The 27,482-nt window shown below is 49.5% G+C and overlaps 1 protein-coding gene and 1 non-coding gene across 3 annotated transcripts in view; both read left to right on the top strand.

Moving 5' to 3' along the window:
• Positions 1-27,482, top strand: part of Ezr (ezrin) — a 46,708-nt gene that overhangs the window by 12,964 nt on the left and 6,262 nt on the right. For both annotated transcript variants that reach the window (XM_058583202.1, XM_046456640.2), the window contains exons 3-8: positions 11,253-11,336; positions 15,625-15,720; positions 16,550-16,824; positions 17,311-17,394; positions 18,374-18,520; positions 24,240-24,336. In XM_058583202.1, coding sequence (XP_058439185.1) covers positions 11,253-11,336; positions 15,625-15,720; positions 16,550-16,824; positions 17,311-17,394; positions 18,374-18,520; positions 24,240-24,336 — 783 coding nt within the window. The remainder of the gene's footprint in view (positions 1-11,252; positions 11,337-15,624; positions 15,721-16,549; positions 16,825-17,310; positions 17,395-18,373; positions 18,521-24,239; positions 24,337-27,482) is intronic.
• On the top strand, positions 3,072-3,145 carry Trnat-agu (transfer RNA threonine (anticodon AGU)). The gene has a single exon. It is a non-coding gene; the product is annotated as a tRNA-Thr (tRNA).

Genomic DNA, 27,482 nt, shown 5'->3' with positions numbered 1-27,482 from the left:
CATTTATTCACAAAAACATAACAAAGTAGATACCAGCAGCATAGAAGAAGTCATTGGGAAATTCCAAGACCCAGCTTCTGGGTTAGTACTCTGCACTGTTGGCGTCTGTCCCATGGTAAGAGTTTGACATCTACATGTTAAGCTCAGCCTCACGGTAGACGAGGGGGAGGAGTGAGAGGAGTTTGACAGAGGAAATGAGGGGGGTGGCGTGTTAATTTTCATAATTAAGGTACCCGAAAATTTCCTTAACGTGCCTCTGGCCTTTCCATAAGAGGAGGTGGGTGCCTGCCCCGAGTCAGGAGGACCACGGAGCAGGAGAGCATCCCAGACCTGCCCAGGCTCTGTTGCCCCTTGTCAGGGGTGGATGATGTATGAGGGTTTGTGCTTGAAAGACACAAAAGACAAACTTGTCATGCTGCAGTACAGAAGTGTACAAGTCTTCCAAAATGAAGTTGTGAGGCATTCATAAGTAATTAGCTGGTAGGACAAGCAGAAATGCACCAGTAAAAATCTTTCATTGACACACAAAGATGGGGGGGTTGCTTGGTGACTGTCCTTTTTGCCAGACCTGCTGGCGGTTAAAATTTGAACCAGTGGCTCTTCGAAGTCTCTTTTATACAAGTTAAGATTGACTCACACTTCCTGAAACTAAGTAAGGACTGTGCTTAAATAGAGCACAGAGCTCTGGTCGTACCTTCGGAGCTTTTCATGGTTAAGTTGGTGCCTTTGACTTTGACCTCTGTGGTTGCACTTGGTTTTCATTAGTGATTAGCACCTGGGCAGAGCTGACCAGAGTGCTTGCACCTCCCTGGAGGGTGCGGGGGAGGCCAGGGTGGTTTGAAGGCCCTGCCTTGCCCTGGGTCAGTTCCTGATGGACACTGCCCACAGGGAATGCAGTCATCCCAGCACCTACCCATGTGCAGAGGAACCTGAATTCTCTTGGGTTAACTTTCTGAGGCAGTGACCACTGTCACAGGGATGGCTTCTGCAGTGGAGGTCTACAGCTTCGTCGTAGACGCCGGGAGTTCTGAGAGCCACTGGTACTGGCCTGTGCTCAGCACTCTGCCAGCAGGACCATTTCTCAGGGACTTCATGTTCCTGGGAACAGCGCAACTGTCTTCTGGTGGTTCCTAGGAAAGTTGAAGGGTTAACAGGACTGTGCACCAGCACTTTGACCTTGGTGGGGGTGCTGTCTAGTAGTTGTCAAAGGTGTGACAAGTGGACTCTTGTCCGCTCTGGCATTTGATGGTTTATTATTCTTATTACTCAGGCAACAAAAGACTAGTGTATGTGCTGCTATTGTATAGTTACAGGGGATTTCCTACCAGAACATGAGAACATACCCTTTATCCTACCCATGTGTCTTTGTTGGTTTGTTTGTGCTACAGACAAAACTGTGCACAGAAATCATTCTGAATTGCTTGACAGTTTTTGTCATGTGCAATTAATTTGAGGCTGGCCTTTGTTAATGTTCCTAAGCCCATAGATGAAGCAGCTTTCTGCATGCTGGTGGTGTTTAACCTCGAAGGAGGCAGTATGAGATGATGATCGGGGATGACTTGGAGATGGAGAGCTTGCTAGAAAGGATTAGCAGTGTGATCATCTTCATCCATGGGGCTGCAGATTGCCTTAGGATTATTTCATTAGTACAGCATATTTATCCTGATAGCTCCCACCTTTTCTGCCTGCCAGCAGGAGTGTTTACAAAGTCTGGTGATAGAGCCAGAGCTTCAATATGTGCTCCTGGAAGTTTTCTGGCCCAGGCTGCCTTTGGGTGCTTGGTGACAGATGGCTCTTGCCATGGGTGAGGATTAGGGAGGAGCCACTGTTGCCCACTCTTGATTGACAGGTGGTGTGGTGCCTTCGCCAAGCACAGTGTCAGGTTACTGCCGTAACTGATCTGGATGTGCGCCTCACTCCATTTAATGAGAAAATGTTTCAAGGGCCACATTTCTGTATTACACATCTTTTCTCTTGGCAGCGGTGTTTGAGAATGTTAACGTGGAGATTCTTGTTTGTGTCTGCTCAATCCTTAAAGAATGATGGCTCTTCACAACAGGGAGGTTTTGGGACTGCCCTTCTGGGGTAACAATTGGACACTTCTGACCCTGCTTGCTAGTAACTGTAACAGTGTAAACATGGCCATTGGAGTTTCAGTTGCAACTGTTTTATATAATTTAGTTTTTTCTATAAACAGTTGTATGGCAAGCAGCATTACATGTAAGAAAGACGCATTCGCATTCGTTTTGTGTAATAGATGGAAACAAGGTTATCTTGTAGGAATTAGCTGTTGCTGTGACACCCTACCAATGCTGGTGACACTCTACCAATGCTGATGACACCCTACCAATATGCTGGTGATGTGGATAGAGGGAAAGCAGTAATTAACCCGCACCCCACAAACATTCCACCTGTCCCTAGGGCCTTCTGCCTTGCCTGCCGGCTGAATTTGAGGAGCTGCATTTCTGCCCTAGGCCAGTTAAGTTTGCTAAGTTAGGGCTCCTGTTTTCTAGAGGTTGGTCACATGACAAATGCTATGACAGCTGACATTAGATGGGGGTTTTTCTTTCTTAAAGATGAGGGGATCAGGATTCAGAGGTGTTACAGGATGGGCTCATCTGTTGCGGGTTCCTAAAGCACACCTGTCCTGTGTGCCAGCGTGCCCAGGAGATCCAGGACAGACATGTCACATGGTCACTAGCACAGCGAGTGCGTTGGCAGAGGAGTCGGGCCTTCTGTACTTCCACTGCAGCCCAGGGCTTGTCATGGGCATCGCTCCTGGGCTTGTGGGGTGAATTCACAGTCCTGCCCCAACAGCTGCCCTCACCTGGGCCCAGGAAGCAGTGGGCTGCTTAATAATAAGTGCTGCAGGTGGTTCTTTTGACGGTTCCAGTGGGAGCCACACTAAGGGCCAGCAAAGGGGCACAGCTAGGCCACCTCACTCCAGTTTCAGAAAACAAATCTGGTGATGCGAAGTGCACGTTTCCCTCAGTAAAAGTCAGGGAGGGGTATCAATCCAAGAAGGTCTCCAGGGTACAGGAGGTGTTCACTTAGAATCTGTGTTGGTGGGCTGCGGATATAGCTCAGTGGTAGAGTGTTTGCCTAGTATGCACAAGGCCCTGGGTTCTAATCCCCAGTACCACATTTAAAAAAAAAAAAATCTGCCCTTGGGGTGGACTCAGAACACATTGAAGGCGATAAATGAAGAAAAGAAATTTTTTTTAATTTTTAAAAATCTTTGTCGTCTTTGAGTGCTGACTGTGGCGTGCTCACACCAGCACCCAAGTGCCCGCTTGGACCTAGGGAGGAGCGGGTCTGTTAGGGAGGGTCCTGGGGAGAGGCTGGTTCTCATTCTTGCCCTGGTGTGTACTGGGGGCAGCTCAGCAGTGAAGGAGAAGGGGCTTAGAGTCACGAGGCCACATGACTGCTGGCCTCCGGAGACCCAGCATGGCGCGGAGTCCCCAGTGTTTCAGTCCTGTGTTCAAGTTGGTGTGGCTGCTGGCAGTGTCTTCCCCAGAACATAGAGTGCTTTCCTTCAGAGCTTAAACAAAATCAGCAAGTTAAATTAAAAATGTGGTTTTTAAAAACTGATCTTACATTCCTATCACTCGGTTTCCCTCTTAAGACTTTTCGCTCTAATTAAACTGACAGCGCATTTGAACGTCCTGGTTTCCAGCTGCTTCCTCTTTGGAGCGCTAAAGCAGCAGGGAGCGAGTTTGTAAGTGGGGTGCTGAACCCGGCCCCACCAGCAGGGGGGCGGCCAGGCAGGGATGGTTACACAGTGGAATATTATTGGGCAGTAAAGTGAGAATGTTACTGGGTGTTAAGCAAGTCAGTGAGACCCTTCTCTAAATAAAATATAAAATAGAGCTGGGGATGCGGCTCAGTGGTCAAGTGTCCCTGAGTTCAGTCCCCGGTACCTGCTCCCCCTCAAAACATAATAATGGGAAAAGACTGTTCAGGGGTACAGGATGGGGTTCCTTTTCTTTCTAAAACCAGATAGCATTGGTTGCATAATTCTGTGAATGTACTAAATACTACTAAATTGTACATTTCAAATGTGTGAATTTTATGATATGTAAAAAAGCTGTTATAAGGGCTGGTTTGTAGCTCAGTGGTAGAGCCTTGCCTCCGTGTGTGAGGCCCTGGATTTGATCCTCAACACCACGTAACAATAAATAAAATAAAGGTGTTGCATCCACCTGCAACTGAAATTATATACACACACACACACACACACACACGAAGCTGTTATTTGAAGGTACTAGTGACAGCATGAAAATCAAAGTTCAGTTGTTTTCTCCATGATTTATTCAATGAAGTGAACCAAACAGCATCTGAAGAAGCTGCTGTAGTTCATCTGTCGCGGGGACCGGTTGCCCCACCTTGTTCCTCTTTGTGGGAGAACCTTACTGTATCTACTTCTCGCGGAGCATTTCCAAGCCTGCAGAAGGTCTTATCCAAATATTTGAAAACTGTTAGAAGTTGCTGAAGCGGCACCTTCGGCAGGGGACTGGAATGCTGGACAACAGCACTGACATTTTCATGATGCGGAAGGTCAGGCTCTCGTGGACTCTCGGGCTGATTGGACAGTTCCACTCAGGCTGATCTCGAGTGACTGCAGGTGTGCGAATGCAGAGATCAGTGTCATCCCCGAGTTCACTTCCTGAAATTCAGATGTTTAAATGCCACCGTTCGAATTCCCCTTCTGTGTTAAATGGTCTTCCTGACTCTGGAAGATGTGAGGAAAGTCACCACACTTGTCTCCCTGCAGTGCTCTGGCTCCTCGGAGTCTCTGTCCCTTGCCTGAAAGTTGTAGAGGGATTAGTCCTGGACCTGTCCCTCCTGTCTGAGCTCTTTGTACAGACAGTATTCCTTCTATAAAAAAGGAGAATAGAGGTTCAGAGCTTAAACAAAATCAGCAAGTTAAATTAAAAATTTAAAAAGGAGAATAGAGGTTCAGAGCTTAAACAAAATCAGCAAGTTAAATTAAAAATGTGGTTTTTAAAAACTGATCTTACATTCCTATCACTCGGTTTCCCTATATTTTTCTAAATATGATTATTGTGAAAAATGTAACCTTAATTTTTAAATATTTTCTCCTGAAGGAAATGACACTTCCCAAAGGAAAACTTGCATAGCTAGATGTATACCAAAATGAGGGAAAGAACTGGGAAACAATTTGATGGGAGCCAAAAATTGAGCGATTACTCACTGGTTAGAAGTAAAACACCATATTTCATTATCAACTCGGTGCCTCCCCCCATTTCTCAGATTCTTAGAAGGTGTTTGAGAGACCATTTGAACAGTGAAGCTGGAAAGACTCAGAAATCGTGTATTCCCAAGTGTGTTCTGAAGAACCTCGGCTCTTGCCCTGGGGAAGTCCTGCTTGGGCAGAGCCGCCTGGGAAGCCCAGACTGGGCCCTCCTGGGATTTGCTGTTTGCCTGAGTGTAGCAGAGGCATTCAGAAGCCTTTTGGCTAAAGCAAAAAGAAACTTAACCACTCGAAACATGGCCCCCGCCACCGTCCATCCCGCTTCCCTGTAAAAGTCAAAGAATTTTCCAGAGAACTACACGGTCTCTGACTTGGTGGTGTCCAGGGCCATGCAAGCAGTTTTCAAAAGCTGCAGATGAGCTGGGAGGTCCCTCCCTCACTGGCCACTGGTTTCCAGCTGCTTCCTTCTGCCCGCTCTCCCGAGCTGTCCAGCCCTGAGAGCGGAGAGAGGGCGGCTGGGTTTATTGTGCTTTAGCAGAGTGAACTCTTGGTGAGTTTGTTAAAAACAAAACAGGTTGGGGTTTAAGGCCTTCAGTGTTGGTGCGGCATTGGCGGACTCGCAGTGCTGTCTCATTTCTGCCTGAGAGCTGTCCCCCTGTGGAAACTCCAGACGAGGTGTGAGCACTTCTGGGTCCGCATAAACAACCTGGCCAGCTTCGGCTAGCATTCTAGTGTTATTTTCCTCCTTGTGGTCATCTGTGGGCATCCTCCTGCCCCAGCCCCAGCCACCTGAGAGGGCTCTGACAGTGCTCCGACATCACAACCTCCTCTGGGCTGGCCACCCACCACCTCCGACCCAGCAGTGTCCAGGCCCTCTGCAAATCAAGTGGCCCAGGGGTGGGGGGGGGTCATCTACTTGGGGTCCTCAGTAGAAAACATACAAGTTCTGATCGTTACGTTCCAGTGACACCCTCCCCAAATTTGCTCCGAAGCACTTGGGTGACTTTAAGAAATAGATCCACAGGGCAGCGTGGCACACGCCTGTAATCCCAGGGGGCTCGGGAGGCTGAGGCAGGAGGATCGTGAGTTCATAGCCAGCCTCAGCAAAAGTGAGGAGCTGGCAACTCAGACCCTGTCTCTAAAAAAACAATAAAAATATGGCTGGGGATGTGACTCCGTGGCTGAGTGCCCAGTACCACCACCACCCCCCAAAAAAGAAATACGGATCCCTGGATTGTATCCCAGAAACTGGGGTGTTTGAAAAGCAGCTCTGGGGGTCTGATTTGGGAACCACTGTAGTATATGGTAGCCACTGAGGCCTCTCCCTTCTGGTTCATTGGTAAGATGTTCCTGGGCGGGGCAGCAGTGCCCACAGAGGCCTGCACACTCCTGCTATTTAGTTGGTGTTTGTAGACTGACAAGCCCCAGGGCGTGGGAGGTGGCCTTGTGCAAGTGTCAAGCCTATGGGACATTGGAGCAAAGCTGTTAGTCATCAGCAGGTTCTGTGGGTAGACTGAGCTGAGCTAGCCTAGAGTTAGAACAACAGGCAGTGTTTTAAAAAGAAGAGGGACTAAACAAAAGGTTGGTAGAGTCAGGAGTAATTAGGTTTTCATTAACTTCATTAACTAAGACAAACAGGTTTTTGTGTTCAGCATCTTCACACATGAATGTATGTGTTATGCACTGTACAGGTCAGTGGCTTGGCCCTAATATGTGTGAAATTCTATGGCCATTTTTCATTTCAAGAAATGTGTTTTTAAAAAGCTTTACTGGGTAATTTTGTTTTGTTTTGTTTTCCCAGAAACAAAGTTCATTCCTATTTTTGTTTTTAGGCATTTCTCTTTAAAACACGGATATTCTGGCAATAGATGAGAAACTGAAATAAAAACCAACTTCACTTACTATGTTAGGCAGCTATGGGAGGGGAGATTTTGCTGGGTTTTTTTTTTTTCTTTTTCTAAATATGATTATTGTGAAAAATGTACACATATTCACTACTCACTTCCTTTGAGGGGTTCGGGCCTCTGCAGTACCAAGCTTTCCAGGTTTGTGTTCAAGGTAAGTCATCCTGTTCTGAAACTCATTCTAAAATTCTGAAAGTACAGAGCTATTTTTTTTTAAATTATTTTTAATCATTAGATTACTACTTCTCTGAATTTATTTATAAATTTCCATTATAAACATTTGAATGTGAGTATGTCTAGTTCCCTGCGTGTTTTAACATTTCAGACCTCTGGATGTGACTTTGTGTCTTAGCTTCAAGTGGCACAGCACATGGCAGAAAGATATGAATTATTGTCATCTGCACCATCACCCACCGGCTGTGCGGGCATGGAGGGGGCATATGAGTAAAATTAAACTTTAATCACCTCTACCCCCTAAAATAAAAAGTATGGATTTTAGTTTTTCGGCAAGCCTAAGGTGGATGAATAGCACCCTTTTGGGGGTTAGATTTTAAATGCCTAATTGCATACTGTGCATGTGATTGTGTTGCCTTCAGTATGGCTTTTGACAAAAGTGAATGATTAGTGGGAATTACCCAGACAATAAAAATTGCAGATAGACACTCTTCTCCCTGGTCTTTGCCCAGATTAGGTTTGTGTGGTGGCCTCTTCAGGCCTGTGGACTTGCCGGGCCGTCCTCACATGCATCAGAACCACACAGTCCCCCTTGATTTCCTTGGCACTGTTGAAAAGCACCAGCCTGCCTCCCCACACGCTGCGCCCGCTCAGAACAGTAGCTCACTGTGGAAACCTAACACCACGCTGAGAAAGAGAGTTGGGAGTTAGATGTTTCCCTAATTGCTAAAACCTGGTTTCTTTGAAGCCTCAAAATATATATGGAAATGGTCTTCTTACCCTAGTAAATGTCTCATTTCATGCTTTGGTGAAAGTTTATACCACATTGCAGCACATTATTAAAGGTCTGTAAAACTGAAAATAATCTTCATGGTCTCTCTAAACACAGAACTGCACAGCATGCTGTAGATTGTTTGAGCAGAGACTGAGTAGAGCCCCTACCTGCCTGCACCAAGCTTTTGGAATGGGGGGGTCAGGGGGGCTGGGGTGGGCTGCTTTTTGGTGTTCCCGGGATCACTTGTCCTTAGTAATGGGCTCAGGAACACGGAACATTTTGCAGTGCCTGGGGTGGTCCTGCAGGATGATCCCTTGTGCTGTCCAGAACCCAGGAACACCCTCTGCAGGAAACACTGGTGGGGTCACAACCAATAAGCAACACACACCCCCATTAATTTAAGCAGCTTGGTCATTGACCATTAGCACAGAGCTGGTCACCTGTCACTTAGATTTCATTAGCACTCCTATCTCAACCTTGATGTAAAGATTGTAGAGTTGGGCTGTTTATGAATCTGTACAAATATCAAAATCAATTTGGTAATTTTTTTCTCACATTTGTAAAGTGAGAAAAAAATCCTGGTATATGCCCAAATAAGACCTGGGGTGGTCTTCTTTTTTTTTTTTTTTTTGTTGTTGTTGTTGTAGATGGACATTATGCCTTTATTTTATTCATTTATTTTTATGTGGTGCTGAGGATCAAATCCATGTAAGCAAGCCCTCTACCATTGAGCTACAACCCCAGCTCTTAGGGTCATCTTTTGTTGAGGCCAGAACTGAGCAGGAAAGGGAAATCCTGTTTGCTTCTTGCGCTGGTCCTACTGTGTGTGTGTGTTGCTGGGGATTCAACCCAGAACCTTCACCGATAGGCAGGTGGGCCTCTGAGCCCAGCCTCTCCTCCCCACTCTATGTGTACTGCATGCCAGAAAGCCTCCAGTTGCTCCTCAGCCTTGCCACCTGTGTTGGGGGTTCGGTACCAGATGGCACGGTTTCCCGTGGATGTTGGAACATAGGTAAAGGATTTGTGGAACAACTTGTCCAACTAAAACTTGGCAGAATGGCCCGAGCTGCTGCTGCTGCTGCTGCTTCTGCTTGGGTGAAGTCGCGTGGTGAAGGTGCGGATGTGTGCACTTACAGGGACCCGCTCGGCTTCATTTCTGAGTTCACCTTAGACATTGCTGGGTCATCACAGCTACCCTCAGTATAAAAGTATTCCTTATTCTACTTGCCTTTTCAAAGGGTTGTGTGGACTTTTATCAAATATGAACCTGATTCAGAACATTTAAATAGTACATTTTAAGTTCCCATTCATTCCTGTTAATATGCTTTATTTATTTGCAAAATAGTCGATATCACTTTTTTATGGTGATTATATGCTTTGCTTTGAGATGACACTTTCTCAGGGTCCTTGATCTTAGGAGTGATCAGGACTTGGTCTGTTCTCTCCTTTGCCTCAAATCTGCCCTTTCCTTTTTGCCTTGACCAGGCAGGGGCTGTAGGTCTGCTGAGCTGGGGTTCCACTTCTGAATGGTTATGGAGGGCGTAGCTGGGTGTCGGATGCATGGCATCTGGTCACATTGGATGTGACTGGGAGTCGCGTTTGTTGGAGTATTTAACTTTGCCGCTGGTTTGCGCCTCTCACATGTGTCCTGAGAACCATGATTGAGAGAGATGCTTGCTGATTTTATGCTTCATAACAGCCTTTTTAAAAAAATAAATTATTATCAGCAAGAAATGAAAGAAACTTAGGGTTTTATACTTTAATATGATTAAAGACTTTAAAACATCTTTCATCTTGCTCTTCTGTAAACTTTAGTTCTTTTAATTTGTGGACTTGGGAAATCATCCTTTTATAGAACCTGGCAAGTTGCACCTCCCTCTGTCCCTGTCGGCGAGCTTCCGTGGCGTACTGCGTGTGTGTCGGTGTCTCTCCGCCATCGGAGTCTGGAATTTTCGGGGGGAAATGGTTTTATGAAGACTGAGTGTCCCTAAAGTAGGAGCAGTGTTTGGCAAGCCCTGAATGCATGTGACACCAGGCGTGGACCTCTGTGAGCTGCCTCTGACCTTCTGCAGTTCCCCCATGTTGGGAAGGGGCCAGGTGGGGTGCCTCCCAGCTCTGTGCTTCACCCAGTATCTCTCGGATGGGTGAGAAGCAAATATCGTAACTTGAGGCGTTTCCGTTGCTGTGCGGCTCTGATGTTTTCCTGTGGGTAGTGTTGTAAAGTAGCCAGATTTGGTGTTTTCCACAAGTTTAGTGAATCTGGGTGAGGAATGTTTTAACTGCCTTGAGATCCATTTCGGCGACCTCCCGTCCCCTGGACCACCTCCTACCGTCTTACCCTCTCCTCCGCCTCACCGCCCTCTTCTGTGCAGGTGGACTTCACATCTGCATTGATAGCATATGCACTGTTTTGCTTGCCACCGTTTAAATTTTAGACACAACTTTCTCTGATTGTCCTATCTTCATATTTGCCATTTTAAAACATCTACCATGTTTGATGTGTCTCAGTCATTTTTTTCTTTTTCTTTTTTCGCTACTGAAGATTTGAACCCAGGGGCACTTAAGCACTGAGTAGCATCCCCACCCTTTTATTTTGTATTTTGAGACAAGATCTCACCAAGTTGTTTAGGGCCTTGCTCAGTTGCTGAGGCTGGCTTTGAACCTACAATCCTCCTGCCTCAGCCTCCTGAGCTGCTGTGATTACAGGCATGCACCACTGTGCCTGGCTCACCATTTCCTTCTTCAGTGTGTAGGTGGTTTCTAACGTGGCCCAGACCTTCTGGCTTTACTCTGCCTCTGCGATCTGTGCTGCTGTGGTGTGAACCTCGCCCCTGAGCCCTGGTGCCTCAGGAGCGCTGTCTGCCTCCCTTGGCATATGCAAGGGTCATGAGGATGCGTGGAAAAATACTCTGCTGTTAGTTGGTTTTGTAGAAGAGCTGCTCAGACCTACATGTAGATGTGCTTTATGGAAGCAGAGAGACCTTGCCCTTGAACCCAGACTCTGCACTCTGGCTGACACTGGGATCACAGCCAGGGTCTGTGTCGTGTTCTGTGACCAGCGTGAGAATGGATGTGGAAGAGGGACATGAGGCTGCCGCCCTGCCAAATGGCTCTGCACCTGCACGGAGCCTCGGCGGTTGTCAGAAGAGTGCAGTCGGTTCACTATTTCCATCTTGCTTTCCAGATCAATGTGCGGGTCACCACCATGGACGCGGAGCTGGAGTTCGCCATCCAGCCGAACACCACCGGGAAGCAGCTCTTCGATCAGGTCAGTCTCTGCTCTTGAGAGAGTCACTGTTTGAGGGCGGGAGTGGGGGACAGGGACTTTTTGCAGCATCCAAATCCCTTTGCTGAGTGAATTGCCTCGGTTGGCTCACTTGAAGTAATAGGTTAGAAAGGTCTTCAGGAAGGTAAAATGCCACACCAGCCTGCAGTAGCATTGCAAAACGCCTTTAAAGTTGGGAGATTTCTGTTAAATATTTATTAGTGATGTTAATTTCCATTACATTTAGTTTTTCCTGGTATAGTAGCTGCTTCAGATAAAATCTCATCTTAGTAGCTTAAGTCTTTCCACCGTCAGGGTGAGACAGAAGATCATTATTTGGCATTGTTTTCATAGCTTTATGTCTCAGGCCAGTACACTTTCCCTGCAGAAGGCGGATAGGCCTGCCGGTCACAGTCGCTGTCAACTGTTCACCCTTGCCCTTGTAGTATTGAAAGCAGCCATGAACTTGGGAATGAATGAGTGTGGTGTATTCCAATAAAGCTATATAGGCACCCTGGATTTTCACGTGAGCCTCTCCACCCCCGTTTACAAAATGGAAACCCATTCTTGACCTGAGGAAGCTCATGGGTCAGCTGAACAAGTAGCAGACCACAGGCCGCAGCCCGCTGTCCCTAATTTCTTCAGAAACCCCCTTTTGCAGATGTGAACACTGTGGCCTAGCAGACACCTTAGGCTGGTTCCAGATGCACTAGCCCTTGGCCCCTTGTTCGTTCTTCCTATTGTGTAGTGTGTTGTGATGGCTCATAACCAGGCACTCTGAACAGCAGATCTCCACCTGTAGGCAGATCACACTACAGGGTGCTCATTTGGGGTTTAGGAGTCGTTTCAGCATGTTTTACTTGTCCCCTCAGATGGAACTGGGGTGGTACCCGTAGCTCTCACCTCGCGGGTGGTCTTGGAAAACCCAGTCCTCCCTCCCTGACTTCCTTTGGCTCCTCTGCCTGACTTCATGGGGCAAGTGGCCCTGGGCGGTGGTGAGGGAAGTGCCTGAGGTGCCCTTGTGCCAGCCAGAGCTTGGGTCACTGGCAGGCCTGGCTACTCCTCGGCACCCGTGAGCTTCCTCGGGTCACAGAGGCTCTTTCTTGAGGGGACAGCACAGGTGCCTCCTGTTCCTGCACCTGCGGGGAACCTGAGGGGAATCGCAGAGTTTGACAGGAATGGTGAGCTCCCCGGAGGCTGTGGTGCTTCTCTGTGGAAGGGTCCAGGCCCTGGGAGCAGGATCAGCTTTTCTGGGCTGAGTCAACTCTGCTCAGGGGCAAGGATCCGGGGGGGCCCAGGGCAGAGGTGAGTCATGAGGCTTGCTTTCCTGAGGGCCCACAGTAGTGTTCTACACTCAAGCACCAGATTCAGAAATGGGAGGGACTGGTGACGGGGAAACCTGGGAGGAAGAATTGGGTGCATTTAGAGATTCCAGGTGGCTCCCAATGCTTGATCAGATCTCCAGTAAGCGAGTGCCAGGTAGTGTGGGATGGCCCTGCAATAAAGCCACTAGTGCCAGGGCATGCCCAGGCTGGCTTTGTAGGGGTGGTGACAGTCAGTCGCCATGATTATTGTCATATGTTTTGAGATTCTACTTAGGTCTGCTTCACCCAAAAAGGATAAAGGTAATTTACTGTTCTGGGTGAGGCTCGATTTAGGGCAGAAATCTGAAGGCTTCTCCTGGAAGATAATCCCAGAGTAAGCCAAGTGGATCCAGCTGCACCCTGTGTGACTCGGTGCCTAGGACCTGACCCTAGGCCGTGCCCTGACTTCCAGTGGTGGCTCTGCCTGCAGCCAGCATGTCCTTGGTCACCTTCTGGCACCAGTCCTCACCTCTGAATAGTGGGGTTTCCAGCATAAGTTTTTTTTTAAAGCAGAGAATACACTAGAATAAGTGGCAAGACAAGACCTGGTTACAGAGAAGGGTCTGATGGGAAGGTGGTTCATGGGCCAGACTGGTCAGTGAAAGCCGGCCTTGATGGAGCCAGGTGAGGGAGACTGGGAGGGAGTTGGTCTCCGTCCTCTCCATCCGCCTGTCCCCACATGTCTCCTGCAGCAGCCTATCCCACTCAGCCTAGGCCCTGCAGTGAGTGGTGGTCAGTGGCTGGACTCCAGTCCAAAGCTCCGGTTTGCTGGCCAGCGACTAGGCAGGCTGGGACTGGACGGCTGCTGCTGCACCTGCTGGAGGCGGGGGAGTGGCCCAGCTGTTGCTCAGAGTCTGTGAAGCAGACTCATCCCTGCCTTTGCCTTCCCAAACTAACCCTCTGAGGTGGGGGTGAGGGCTCGAACCCGTGGTTGACATGTCTTTTTATCATGAGGCGAAGCGAAGGACCTAGAAAGCAGTTGTGAGGTTGGGAGGCGAGTGAGGAGGACCCATGGGATGGCTTTTGGAAAGCAATGAATAAAGTAAGGTTGGTTAATTCTCACTTGTCATTTTGGGGAAACCATGGGGGTAGGGTAGGACTTTGAAACAAAGACACCGAAGACCATTAAGCTGAAAAGAGAAGATTCCTCCAATAAAGAAGTGCAGCAGTACTCAGCCATAAAGAAGGGTGAAAATGGCATTTGCCGATAAACAGATAGAGTGGAGAATATCATGCTACGTGAAATAAGCCAGTCCCCAAAACCAAAGCCCGAATGTCCTCAATTCTGACGTACAATAAGGGATGAGGGTGGAGCGTAGGGAAGGAAGTACTGTGGATTTAGACAAGGGGAATGAAGTGACGGGAGGGGGGATGGGAACAGGAAAGAGCGTAGAATGACTAGGAAATAAATTTCCTGGGTCCTATATGAATTCACAACCAGGGTAACGCCTCGTCATGTACAACCTCAGGAATGGGAAGTTACACTCCGTGCATGTATAATATGTCAGGATACACTCTACTGTCACGCATCTCTAAAAAGAACACATTTTAAAAAAGAATTTTAAAAAGTGCAGTAGGTCGGGGCAGCTAGGGGCTGGTTTCAGCCGAGAGAGTGGGGGTCTTGACGTGGCTGCAGAGGACGGCCTCAGATGCAGGAGGCACTCTGAGCTGTGGCCCTGAAAGTCCATGGCAAGCCTGATACAGGACAGGAGAGGGTGGTCAGGAGATGGTCAGGGGGACAGGAGATTCTCTTCAGCTGCTTTGGTCCACGCTGGGAAGGTGAAATGGAAAAGCAGGGTGGAGAGCAGGCACCTGCCGCGCCTGCAGGGCTTCCTTACGCGACTTGGAAGCAGCCTCAGCCAATAAGGTGCTGCTCTGTGGGGAACAAGAAGTCAGCAGGACGGGATGGAGACCCGGTCTTTGCTCTCTGCGCTCATCTGCCATAACACAGGAGACACGGGGCTGCAGACACCTGGCAGGGAGCACTGTGGAAAAGTGCGTCTCCTTCACTTTGTTCCACGGTGAAGAATTTTGAGTATAGTCCATCTGCCCTGTTTTGGGGGCAAGGGAGAGGATGAAGAGGTCAGCCCTTGTTAGCATCGAATGAACAGCATCTGGCCCCCTGAGGGTGAGGAAGAAGCAGAGCTGGCTTTTAGGTGAAATCTCAGGTTTTACTTTAAGCAAGGGCCCATGCGTGGTTTTGAGGGTGTTCCCTCCTCTTTCTCTTTAAAGATGATAGAAGCCATGTGTCTGAAGAATGGTAACATTTTCCCTAAAGGTGGAGCACCATATCAAGGGATTTAATTATATGCCAGAGCCACAGGACTCCTTTGATGATGGTCAACACACCCGACTACCTCTGCTTTTGTTTCCAAGACACCCGTGAGAATCACCAGTCTAGGGCGCTCCCTGTACGCGCCTCAGGAGGCTTCTTTTCCTCGTGTTGTAGGGAATTTTTAGATATGAAGTCTTTGTGACCTAGGGTTGGGGTCCTAACTCAGCTGTATCAGAATTTCACATTTCTGGAGTCCTCGAGAATGCTAGTCTCCCCCCCCCCCAATCTCTGTGGTGACAGCACACCTGGACACACCTGTCCCTGGTAGGCCATGGGTCCCACGGTGCATGTGCTCGCCACAGCCCAGCCTGGTGATGTTCACTTGGGAAGCTGTGTGCAGAGCAAAAGGGCAGAGTGTGCGCTTAAAAAATTTAAAGATAACCCCTAATTGGGTCAGATTTATGTTAAAAATACATCATTCGTGGCTTTGGCATAATGACTCTGTGGGCAACTGGTCATTTGAGAAGGTACTGCCAGGGGATTTGACCAAGCAGGCACCTTGGTTTCTTGGGGACCACTGGACGACTGCTGGTCACTGTGGCCTGTTTAGGGGAGTTTCTCACGACCAGGCCTCTTGCTTGCTGTCTCGCAGGTGGTTAAGACCATCGGCCTCCGGGAAGTGTGGTACTTTGGCCTCCAGTATGTGGACAATAAAGGATTTCCTACCTGGTTGAAACTTGATAAAAAGGTAAGTCGGGGTTAACTATTTACAGGCTAGTTAGGGGATGCTGGTCTGCTTCTTTGACAATAAAGCTGGAGCACTTGAAGTCTTTTGTTTTTGTGTTCCTTTCTATTTGTGTAAAAAGTTTTTACAGACAAAAAGGCTGCAGCCTTCCATTAAACAGGGATGTGGATCGGAAATTAGACCCTGTGTTCCTCCTCAGTGCCCCTTATTGGAGCAAGAGGAATGGTTCATTACCTAGCTTTTAGTTGACCTCAGTTTTGTTTTTTTTCCCCAGTGAGATTGTTAATCTTAGAAACCATGAATCACCCACTCTGTTGTAAGAACCTGTTGTTGCTTTGTTTGAACCTGTGAGAGATTATCTGCCAACTCCAAAGATGGGATAATTCCACTAACAATTTTAAAGAGAAACAATCAGCTAAATGTATTTTCTTCAGATTCTTTGAAAACTCTGCTTTCCCCCAGCGTCCCTCCTCCCGTGTCACTGTAACAAGTCCAGGGTGGAGGTGTGTGCCATGGTCCGAGGCCAGATTGGCACCTGGGCACATTTCAAGATTGCAGGTCTACGTCCTTGGAATTGATAGCATCATCCCTAGGAATGAGGGTTTTGGGGAGCAGCATGGCAGCTCAGTAGGTTTCCAGTGGCGTGTGAGTGTGCGCTGGTACTCTTGACTGAACTTTTTTGTTTCTCATACTAAAGTTGACTTTGAGAACAAACACTGTCGCTGGCCAAAGGCCCCCTTTTGAGTCCTTCCTTGTTCATCAGACACTGTTTGAAAAAGATGTTCGAAAGTGGCTTCTGCGTCTATGATGAGATGTGGCTTCTGTCCTCCAGGTGTCTGCCCAGGAGGTCAGGAAGGAGAACCCCCTCCAGTTCAAGTTCCGGGCCAAGTTCTACCCTGAGGACGTGTCTGAGGAGCTCATCCAGGACATCACCCAGAAGCTGTTCTTCCTCCAGGTGAAGGAGGGGATTCTCAGTGACGAGATCTACTGTCCTCCTGAGACAGCGGTGCTCCTGGGGTCCTACGCTGTGCAGGCCAAGTTCGGAGACTATAACAAAGAGATGCACAAGTCCGGGTACCTCAGCTCTGAGAGGCTGATCCCTCAAAGGTGAGCAGGGGGTGGCCTGGCCTGCTTGAGCGCAGCCACCTGTCCTTCGGAGGTGGAAGTAGTGGTGTGAGAGGAAGCAGGGGACTATCAAGGTGAAGGCCCTGATGATACCTGGAACACAGTGGGGAAGGCAAGCCCCCTCCCTCCTGGAATCTGACAGTGACTCTTCCTGAGGGTCCTTGCAGTCAGGCACCTCATGACCAGCCTGCTTAGCTGTTCCTGGTATGTAATAATCTGGGCTCTGCTAAGTCTGTCTTTAGGCACCATTGGCCATAAAAATTACCCCTTTGGGAAGAAAAGGTCATTTGAAATAAAATACCTTTTTAAAAAATTTTCCACCAGGACTGAGCTTGTCTCATTCAAAATGCTCAGGTTAATCCTCAAAGATAAAAATAACATGCATCGGAAAGCAGAAACAAGTTGATTGTTTCGTTTGAAAGGACAGTCGGGGTCTGACTGTATGTGTGTCCTCCTCCTGCCACCCAGAGTCATGGACCAGCACAAACTCACCAGGGACCAGTGGGAGGACCGGATCCAGGTGTGGCATGCGGAACACCGTGGGATGCTCAAGTGAGTGTCAGCCCGGCAGCTCAACTCTGGGTCGCCTGGGCCTTCCTAGCTTGTCTTAGGGACTCCAGCCAGCGCTCTCAAGGAGGTCAGCCTCACCAAGCCCTGGCCCAGGTGCTAGTGAAGTACTCCAGCTGGGGAAAGAGGGAGATTTGTTTTGTTTTTAAATCAAGATCATGTGTTCTTGCCAGGGAGTGCAGTTTGATAAGGCTTCAGGTCCTAGAAGCTCTCCCTTTCTTTGTGGTAGAGAAAATCTTGTCAAAACTTCATCTTAGTCACGGGGAGCACTGCTCACCTGTAACCAGAGAGAGCATGGTGCTTCATCTCTCTGCTGAAGAGGTGCTGTTTACTCTGTTCATAAGGTCTTTGTCCTCAGAAGTATGCATAAAAGAGAGCTCCAGATCCCAGGTAGAAATGCAGCTGTCAGAGAAGTGTGGGTGAAGCGTGAGGAGGGGCAGGGGTGTGTGGCTTTAAGGCAGTTCAGTGTAAGAAATGGCCAGATTCCCCGCCCTGGCACTGCTGCCCGAGCCCTGCGCTCAGGCCCAACAGCAGCTCTGTCATTGTCCCAGCCTCACAAGTGTTGTGCTCCAAGGTTTCTGTCTGGCCCAAGAGTCTTTTGTTGGGGAAATCGACTCAAAGCCTGCAGCGGTGGCTGTTAGGAGGGCAGGGGCCACCCAGAGCTCTGGGTGCACCCAGAAAAGGGTAAAGATTTTGTCTAGCAGTAGAATCGAGAAGAAAAATCCCTCTTCCCTGGAAGCAAGCAAGAGTCAGTTTTTCCAGTGTGGAGTGTATCGTGGTCAGCGTCCAGGACAGCAGGGACCCTGTCAGGCGCTTCTTCCAAGCTGCCCGGGCCTTGCCAGCCTGCGCTCTGCCCACAGTTGTCAGCCCATCCTGCCCTACAGGCCTCAGTTCTGAAAGATTGGTGGGGGTTTAACTGGGATGTGGAGAGCGCCAGCGACGGTGTCTGTTTGCCTTCCATTAGGGACAGTGCCATGCTGGAGTACCTGAAGATCGCACAGGACCTGGAAATGTACGGAATCAACTACTTCGAGATCAAAAACAAGAAAGGAACGGACCTCTGGCTTGGAGTCGATGCCCTTGGACTAAATATTTATGAGAAAGATGATAAGTGAGTTGAAGTTTGTAAAGCCTTTAGCTGGCCGGGGTGGGGGGACCTGGAAGCAGGTGGGAAATGGCGGTTCTGTGGGGGTTGATTGTGAAGTAGTCGTTCAGCACTTGGCCTGGAGTGTGAAGCTTTAAAGCCTTTTGGACAGCGCTTGGCCTTCTAAGGTCAGCCCAGAGGTGCACGTCCACCACTCTCCTGTGTGGTCTGCCAGCAGCACAGGTGTCAGGGAGGCTGGGGGCCTGTCTCTTCCCGCTGCGAGACAGTGGCTGCAGGAATACACGCCCCTCCAGCTCCTTGCAAGGTCCCGGCACACCCCAGGCTTCTCCCCCTGCTCCCTGGCCTGGGTGGACCCCTGGCTCAAGATGTGAGCTGATCTAAACAGAAATACTTCATACTGTAATCAGACTCCGGAGAATTCTGTCAACAGCCTGTGTGTGTGCAAACGTGAGCTGGATCCTCTCCGCCTGCAGAAGGAGTCTGATTGTTCACAGGACTTTCATCGTATCAGCAAAGTCCCAAAGTCTGCGAGTGCAGAGCAGCGTAAGGAGAGCTGCCTGGCGCAGGGAGAAGGCCTCCTGTTGCTGCGGGTGCTCCTGGTCCCTGCCTTGGCACACACAGGAAAGCATCAGACTTCAGTGGGGCGAGTGGTTCCCTGAGCTCAGAGAACAAGCCGAGGAGGTTCTAGGTGCTTCTGTCCAGAAGCTTCCTGGATTTAAGGAATGGAAGGAAATCCCTTGGGAGACCAGAGAGGGGCTCCTTGGGTCCCTGCTCTGAGTGTCCCCTGAGCCTCCTTCCTCTGAACGGCTCTTTAGCAGACCCTGTGGTGGCACCAGGCTCAGGAACTGGAAGGCAGCTGCAGCTCTGGCTGAGGAGGGGCCGGCAGCGGTGCTCCAGGGTCTCCATGCCCATGGCCTGTGTGTGACAGAATGGCCCACAGACCCAGGGTGTGCTGGAGTCTTGCGACACACGTCTCGGTTCCCACCCAGGTGCAGGCTGTCTCTTTAGGTGACACTGTCCTCGCCTCTCACTGTGGCTCACCCCTGTCCTGTTCTCAGACCTCACATCCCCCAGAACCTTCTCTGTGGAGTTGCTGAGGGGAGGGCAGGGGCACTGCCTTGGACAGATGACACGCACATAGTCGGTCGCTAGTCCAGCCCTGGGTATTCCTGCCACAGCCAGAGCACAGGTGTATGTCACTAGCAGGGCCTGCGCCCTGGTGCGAGTGTGGCCTGCGCACGGGTGAAGGCAGCCTCTGTCCTCTGGGAAGACTGGCACCCACAGAGATGGACGGCATTCATCACAACCCCCAGAACCCAGAGGAGAGCTACTGAGGCTTGTGGCTGGCTCCCGGGCGTGCGGGCTACAGTGTTGTAACAAGGACAGAGGAGTGAAGGAGCCGGGCCGCGGTGTTTCCTGAGCTGGAGGCCAGCCTCAGTTAGCGCAGCTGCAACCAGCCGTGCACAGAGCCAGAGAGAACCTCGCGTCCTCGTGGGAAACTGCCTCTGCCTTTGAACTTGTTCCTTGAATGGCTAGATTTTGTAACAGAGCCATGGCCAGGGCTGTCCAGACAGGTTTTTCAAGCTGCAAGAAACAGACATAGGCAGGGACTTGCTGATGTCCGCTTGTGACCGGCCCAACCCGCGGAAATGCTCATTTCTCCCAGGTGAAGTCTGAGCTTTGTGCCCCCTCAGTCCTGCTCTTGCCCCCCACCCAGCTCAGCAGCACAGTGGCAGCTCTCAAGTGGGCCTCTTTCCCCAAAGTCAGGGCCGGATGTTGGACACCTTCGTCCCCTACCTCTCCTCCTGACCTGGTGCTGACTTCACTCTACAGACGTCAACAGCGTGGTTAGTGGCACGAGCGGGCCGTGGCTACCCAAGTTTGAGGACCACTGAGCGCTCTGGCTGCCGGGTTTGAGCTGCCCTCTTTATCACTAGGACTCACAGTGAGATTAGATATTTTTGATACATTGTTTAGGGAGAAATCTGATAAGATTGAGTGTGTAAATTGAGCTGTAAAAGATTTAGTGCATTCTGCAAATGAACAAATACATCTTTATTTTATCCTTTTTGGTGTTAAAGTTGGCTTAGATGGGTCCCTTTTTCATGGTATAGGTAGCCATTGATTGGGAACCCAGGACTGGAAGCATTTGTCTCCTCCCGTTTCCTTTAAACCCTTAACTCTGCACAAGAGGGGAAAGTAGGAAACCTGATCCTGGACAGACGTGTCCACTCTGAGACAGGCGGTCCGGTGGAGCTGGGCTGGAATTCAGCACTCAGACCAGACACAGAAACCGAAGGACATTGATCCTTTTGCCAAATTCTTTAGACATTTGAAAGCATGTCCCCGCTCAGTGTCATCCCACTCCAGGCTTCCTGGTGCATGAGAGGACCTGTTGGTGGGAGTTTCTGAGACTGGCTGGGTTCCAGGCTCCATCCCCTCCAGGAGAGGGTGGGCACTGCGGGGCTTGGGACATGTTGGGGGCTAAAGGAGCAAGCAGTGTCTGTGCCTTTAACTCTCACATCTCTCTCTGATTCCACATCACCATATGCAGCCACCCCTCTGGCCTCCTGTTGACACATCTCAAAGTAAATCACAGCATCTACTCCCTTTCCCCAAAATGAAAGTGCAGATCACTTGCTAGAGCTTGATATATTTTGATGTAAAATTCAAGTACAGTGTAGTTTTCAGTGTTCATTTGCTGAGTTTTGACAAATAAACATGCCAGTAAAATTCAAAATCCTGTCAAGGCATAGAATATCATCACTCTCGGCTGCAGATTTTGAATTTAAATTTTTAACTATTAATTTTTTCATCTTTAAAAATCATTTTATACTTTTTTAAAGCTCAAAAAGTAGCAGAGAATTCCCATATACCCTTCACCCAGCTTCCTCAAAATATCAACATTATATGCAACTATAGTCTCCAGTTCCAGGAAGTTGATGTGATTTAAATCTGATTTAGATCCAAACCTTGTTTCCATCCCAGTCTTTTGTTAGACTAATGTTGGTTTCTGCCCCAGGACCTTGTGCTGCATCACACCAACATTTAATCGTCTTGTCTCCTAGTCTACTTTGATCTAGGACGGGGTCTGTGGTCTTCCTCATGGCCGTGATATTTTCGAAGAGTCCTGGACACTGATGGTTTATCAAGTCCCTCAACTTGGATTTGTCTGATGTTTGCTCAGTTTAAATTTGAGGCTTGCACTTCTGGGGAGAACCCCACAAAGTGCTGTGCTGCCTTGCAGGGCCTCCTGTGACCTGGTGCTGACCCGGATCATGGCACGAAGTTGTCTCCTAGGTCTCTCCACTGTGGATTCTGTCCTGGTCTTTGTAACTGACAAGTGTGTTATAGGGAGATACTGTGAAACTACGTAAATAGTTGTCTATTCCAGCATCCATCTGTGAGACTTCTATCAAATAATTATTATTGTGGTGTTTGAGAAACAGTAATTCTTAACAAGCACCTCTTTATATCTATTAGTCTGAATTCTGAGAAGCTAGTTTCTCTTTGCCCTTTATTTAGTTATTTCTATTGATATGAACTCATGGATACTTATTTTAATCTTTGCATTTGATCTCTTGGTAGTAGTATTTATTTCATTGCTCAAATAGCTTGAGGTTTGGACTGTGGGAGCCCCTTGGAGTTGGTGCCTGTTCCTTTCCCTGTGACCTCATTGTTCTCTGAGTACTTTCTTACCTCCTGGCACGAGGTGCTCCATGCTCATCACATGCTCATCCGTATATTCATGCTCCAGCCCTGGAAACGGCCATTGCTCCAAAAGCCTCTAAGCTGTTTTGGGGAATCCCACCTTTTTTTTTTTTTAATGTGTTTCCCAGCAGGGACACTTAAGATATAAATCCATAGCAGTCTTCTGGGGACCATGTCCATGTTCTTTATGTGATCTCTTAAGAAAGAGGAAAAAGAAGTCCTTGTAGGTTTTCATTTTCCAACTGTGGTTGAGAATTAAAGGAAGTTCCTCAACTCAAAAGTGAGTCATAACTTTCATGTCGAGCCCTCATCTTGATACAGCAGTTATGCTCATGAGTGGCTGGGGGTCGTTATATGAGGTTCCAAAGTCTTAAAAGGACAAACTTTCCAGACACGGCAGAAAGCAGAGTCGGGAGGCCCAGGGAGCCCACCCCTGGAAGGACAGATGCCTCTTAAGCTCTTGCCACTCAAGTGTTTGAGGGCGAGAAGCTGTTTTGAGAGCTGTGTAAAGATGGGAGCCAGAGACCAGAGCTGGCCTGCCGGAGTCCCAGGAGCTGGGGTGTGGCCTGGCCTGTGGCTGTGGCGCGGGCAGCAGCCACCTGGCGCTCTGCTCAGCCACCGCATGTTGCACTTAGGTCTGGGGAAAGGGCTGCAAGGCAGCAGCTGCCACCTGGTGTCCTTTCCACATAAGGCGGATGTGGCTGAAGACGGTGGCAAGACCAGGCCATAACTCAAGTTCCTCTTGAAACAGACGAAATTACACCTCGAAAAATTCTGTATCCCACCCGCGACGATAAAACAACAGAACAAGCTCTCTGCATGTCTGCGTGCTCTGAGACCTCTTAGCCAGCTGTACGAGCTTCCGAGACAGCCGTGGCAAGGATGTGTCTCAGAAAGCCGTGGTGGGTAAACCAGGGGGCAAAGCAGTGGCCCGTGTCCTGCCTTGCTCAGCAGGTGCACCCCACTGCTGTGCCCACAAAACTGCCCGTCAAGCTCGGAGCCTCTTGCACCCTCAGAGGCCACCTGCTGCCTTGCCCTGGCTCATGTTGCCACAGTAAGGCCTGTGTCACCATCAGTCTTGGCAAGCAAGGAAGCGTCCCCACCCCTGCTATTTCTGCTGAAAGTTGGACTATGGAAAAGGACAGGGTTTGATTGCAGTGTTTGGTGGCTTAGGCTTGTCCTTCCAGAACGGCATTTTCCGTGACTGATGAGTGGGGGCGAGGTGGGAGGCAAGCGGCAGCCCACTGTGGCCTCAGACCCGTGGGCTTTTCTGGGAGTGCCCATGAGAAAGCTGGCGTTCGGGTCAGCATCGGAGTGGCGTTGGTTGAGGACATCGTGGGGCTTTTCCTGCAGTCTCGGGTCATCCTGGGAGTTGGAGGGTGACACAGGGCCGTGTCTGGCCAGCCAGGAGAACGGGTCTCACTGGGAGGATAACCTAAGGCAGACCTCGCACCAGGCCCCATTCCCATCAGCAGGCAGCACTCTGCGGGCGGCTTGTGTGGAAAGCAGGGGGACTCTCTGCCTGCTGGTTTCATAAAGTGAAGCAATAGCTCGGTAGCTTCAAGATGCAAAGAGAAGAATTTATGTGGCGAAGAGACTGTGCTATGAGGGGCAGAGGCTGCCCAGGGACCATTTGCTGAAAGTTCGCCTCAGGTGGCTCTGGGGTGCCGAGTATAGGGTGGAGCTGACGTAGAGGACAGTGGGAATGTCCACTGGGAATCAATCACCAGCAGACTGAAGGAGAGGCATGTAGGATGGAGGTGTGGGGAGAAGGTCAAACAAAGGCCCGCGAGGCCTGGGTAGGACCCTAGCTGCCTGCAGGACCCCCAGCCCTGAGGAGTGGATCCACTCTGATGCCAAAACTGAGATAAACCAAAAGAAATGGGGGCATAACCAGCTTTGTACTTTCTAAAACCCAACTTACAGACTTCAAAACTAGATGCCAGTCTCTCCTAGTCCAGGCATCCACAGTCACAGCCCTCTAACCACCTGCCTCTTCTGTTTTTAACCTCAGGTTGACGCCAAAGATTGGTTTCCCCTGGAGTGAAATCAGGAACATCTCTTTCAATGACAAGAAGTTTGTCATTAAGCCCATCGACAAGAAAGCACCTGTAAGTTCACATGAATTGTGCACCGGTTGCTGCTTGTCATTCTGACAGCTAAAATGAGTTCTTGGGAGAATACCCAGATGTCTCTGTGTGCCAAGGAGCAGTGATGCTCAGAATTCCCTGTCACCGAGGGCCAGGATCCTGGGCTGAGTGCTGTCTACTGCAGCTGGAGATTACTGTGTAGACAAGGTGTCTGCCAAAAGCTAGACGCCTGTAACCCCTAAGTTTTCTCACTCTCTTTGTTCCTTACAGAGAACAGGGCAGTTCTGAATTGTGAACTTTTGATAAATGATGAAAACTTCCCCCAAACTTGGGTTTCTGTCTGGGCACGCCTGGCTTGTGAAATGTCTGTGTTGCCGCAGAGAGTGCCTGCAGACTGGGTGTGGACATTAGGGAGGGGGCTCTCATCGGCTTCTCCCCAGTACGGCTGGAGGGCAGGTGGTGACTGTCATCTGAATGGCCAGATTGTGGCTTTCAGAGCTCCCCTGGAGTCCCCAAGTTAAAATCCCAAACATACCGGAAGCATTGCTGTTCGCCAGGATATGGGGATAGGGATAAAGATTTTATGTGCTAATCAGAAATCTGATTCTTAAAAAAAAGAAAAAGAAAAAGCCACTTGAAGAAATTTGTTACCCTCCTTAGAGCCTGCTCTGAATTTTACTAAAATTATGGGTTGGACAGGACTTTGTGTTCTCATGTCCTTGTTGTTCCCTAGTCAGTTTTATGCTTAGAGGTGGGCGTGGGTCCTGGTCCAGGCCTGGGACATCTGTCGAGCTTCTCAGGAATGGCATCACTTAGCAGTGGCAAGCCACTTGGAATTCTCCACGTCATGTTACTGTCGAATTACTGTTCCCCACGTAGGACTTAGTCGAGTGTAATTTAAAATCAGCAGGTCTTGACATTGTGAAAGTATTTTCTTCCTTATTGAAATGTTTCCTGCTGTTTGTAAACTCTTGACTCTCGCTCCGTGGGTAGCTTTGCAGTTCTTTAAAATTAAACCAGTGTTTAATACAGACTGTCAGGCTCCATGGAAACAGTTCACACTAGCATGCAACCTCGCCAGCTGAGGGTCAGAGGGTACCCACGTTAGCTGTGAGGTTGGCTTAGGTAGAAGAGCAAGAAAATTGTGAAGTTTCACAGAAGATTGCTGCCTACCCCGTGGGGAACTTCTGATTTCCAGAACATGGTATTTAGAAATTCAGCTGACAGGGCAGAAGCTCTTAATAGGCTAGATCGTTCCAGTGTTTAGCGCGCGCGCGTGCGTGTGGTGTGTGTGCATTTTTAATTTGGTCTAAGCTTAGCTTTTGAAAAGCTGAAGAACATTACATAGTTATGAAACAGCAAGCAGAGGGGACAACTTTGCATCTGGTTTAGTTGGCGACGTAGATTCAGTACAGAATTGCTCTCGGTGAAGCCTCAGTTACAAAGAAGGGAAAGGCCTGTTGCTGCAGCCCTCTCTGCGCCAGGTACCCAGGCCATCAGCCGTCACAGTGAAGCCAGGTTCCAGGGCAGACAGGAGTGAAGCCAGGCAGATGCTGGGCTTCCTGGTGGAGATCATAAGCTGCAGCTACGAGGAAAAGTCACACAGCTCTGCAGATGGAGACAGAGGGGAGGGCAGGTCAGGTGGGGAGACCTCACTGGGGTGTTGGGAGCCTCTGCACCACCAGGGCTGCCTATCCTTAGTCTTTCACTTTGGGCAAAACAAAGCCAAATTTCCAAATTTCAACCTTTACATAAAAGAGAGCAGAAACCCCAAAGGTCAAGGAGGCTCGGGCCTCGTCTAGTGTGACCTCACCCTGGCATTTTCTGCAGGGAACTCACAAAGCCTGCCCTTAGGGACCACGGGCAGCTCCTTTCTATAAGCCAACTTCTCCCTTCTGTCAAGCTGCAGTGGGGCAGAGCTTGGGCCCAGCCTGCCCACATGGCCTGTGAGGGGAGGGATCCACACTTCCTCCAGAGCAGGGCCTCTTGTCCTGCAGCTCTCGGGCCACTGCTAACAGCTCTTGAAGTGGCAAAGGGCACCCACCCAAGCAAGCCAGGTGAGGTGCACATCTGTAATTTCAGCAGCTCAGGAGGCGAGGCAGGAGGACTGCAAGTTTGAGGCCAATCTCAGAAACTTAGCGAGGCCCTAAGTAACTTAGTGAGACCTGTGTCTCAAAATGAGAAGGGCTGGGGAGGTGGCTCAGGGGTCAAGCACCCGTCCCCAAAAAAGAAAACAATGCCCGCCCAGCCTTGCACTTGGTGCTTTCAGGAGCCCCACTGACCAGGTGCCCCGCCCCTGCCCATCCTAGGTCTTGGGGCCACACCAGAGAGTGGAGACTAGCCTCTTGGCAGAGTTTCTGGAAGTCCTGTCAAGGCTTCTATCCCCACCACCTTTCCCTGGTCGGATCCAGAAGGTCTTGCATCCCCTTTTTTTTCGGGCACACTCATGCCTGTTTCCATTGTTTAGGGTGTGAGCCCTCTGCCAGTTGAGAAAGCCTGCTGTGGTTTTGCATCCGGAGGCCCGGTCTAGGGACTTGGACTGAGAAACCTTAAAGTGTGGTTTTTTATTTTTCACTGGAAGTCAGCAACTGGCTTCCTTCGAAGGCAGTGGGAGGACTTCCCCGTCACCCGCTCCCTTCACCCGCTGGGCAGCAGACGCCCGAGTGTGTTTCAGCAGCTACAGAACCTTTCTCCAAGGCGGGTGGGAGAGTTCTCACGTTCACCTGCAGCTCTGACCTTGAATCCTTTCAGTGGATTTTTTTTCTGAAGGGTGGCTGTTGCTGCGTTTCTTTGCAAATACTTCTGAGTCTCAGTAGGAATCCGTTTGGGCAATGTGCCTCGGCAGCCATAATGCAGGGTTGTTTTCTCTTGTGTAATAAGAGATAGGTGGGTAATAAAAATTCCTGCTTCTCCCAGCTCTGGACTCCTCCCTGGGAAACCCGATGACTTAATAACAAGTGTGTGAAACCCCGGGGAGCCCCACCCAGGAAGTTCAGGGGCTCTGGGGCTTGGCCTCTGCCTCTCACCCAGGTTTTCTGGAGCCAGGGACCGAGGAACTAACTGAGCTCCTCTCGGGTGTTGCTTGGCTGGTCCAGCTTGCTTCGTAGGCCTCTGATGTCACTGTGGGGCGTGTCATGGTGCTGCTTGGTTTCAACCCCTTCCCCTGT

Source organism: Marmota monax, unplaced genomic scaffold, assembly GCF_021218885.2.
Source record: "Marmota monax isolate L192 unplaced genomic scaffold, Marmota_monax_Labrador192_F-V1.1 WCK01_AAM20220418_F8-fsc00164, whole genome shotgun sequence".
Taxonomy (NCBI): Eukaryota; Metazoa; Chordata; class Mammalia; order Rodentia; family Sciuridae; genus Marmota; species Marmota monax.
The sequence above is the reverse complement of the archived record's forward strand: the minus strand, read 5'-3'. Positions and strand labels throughout refer to the sequence as shown.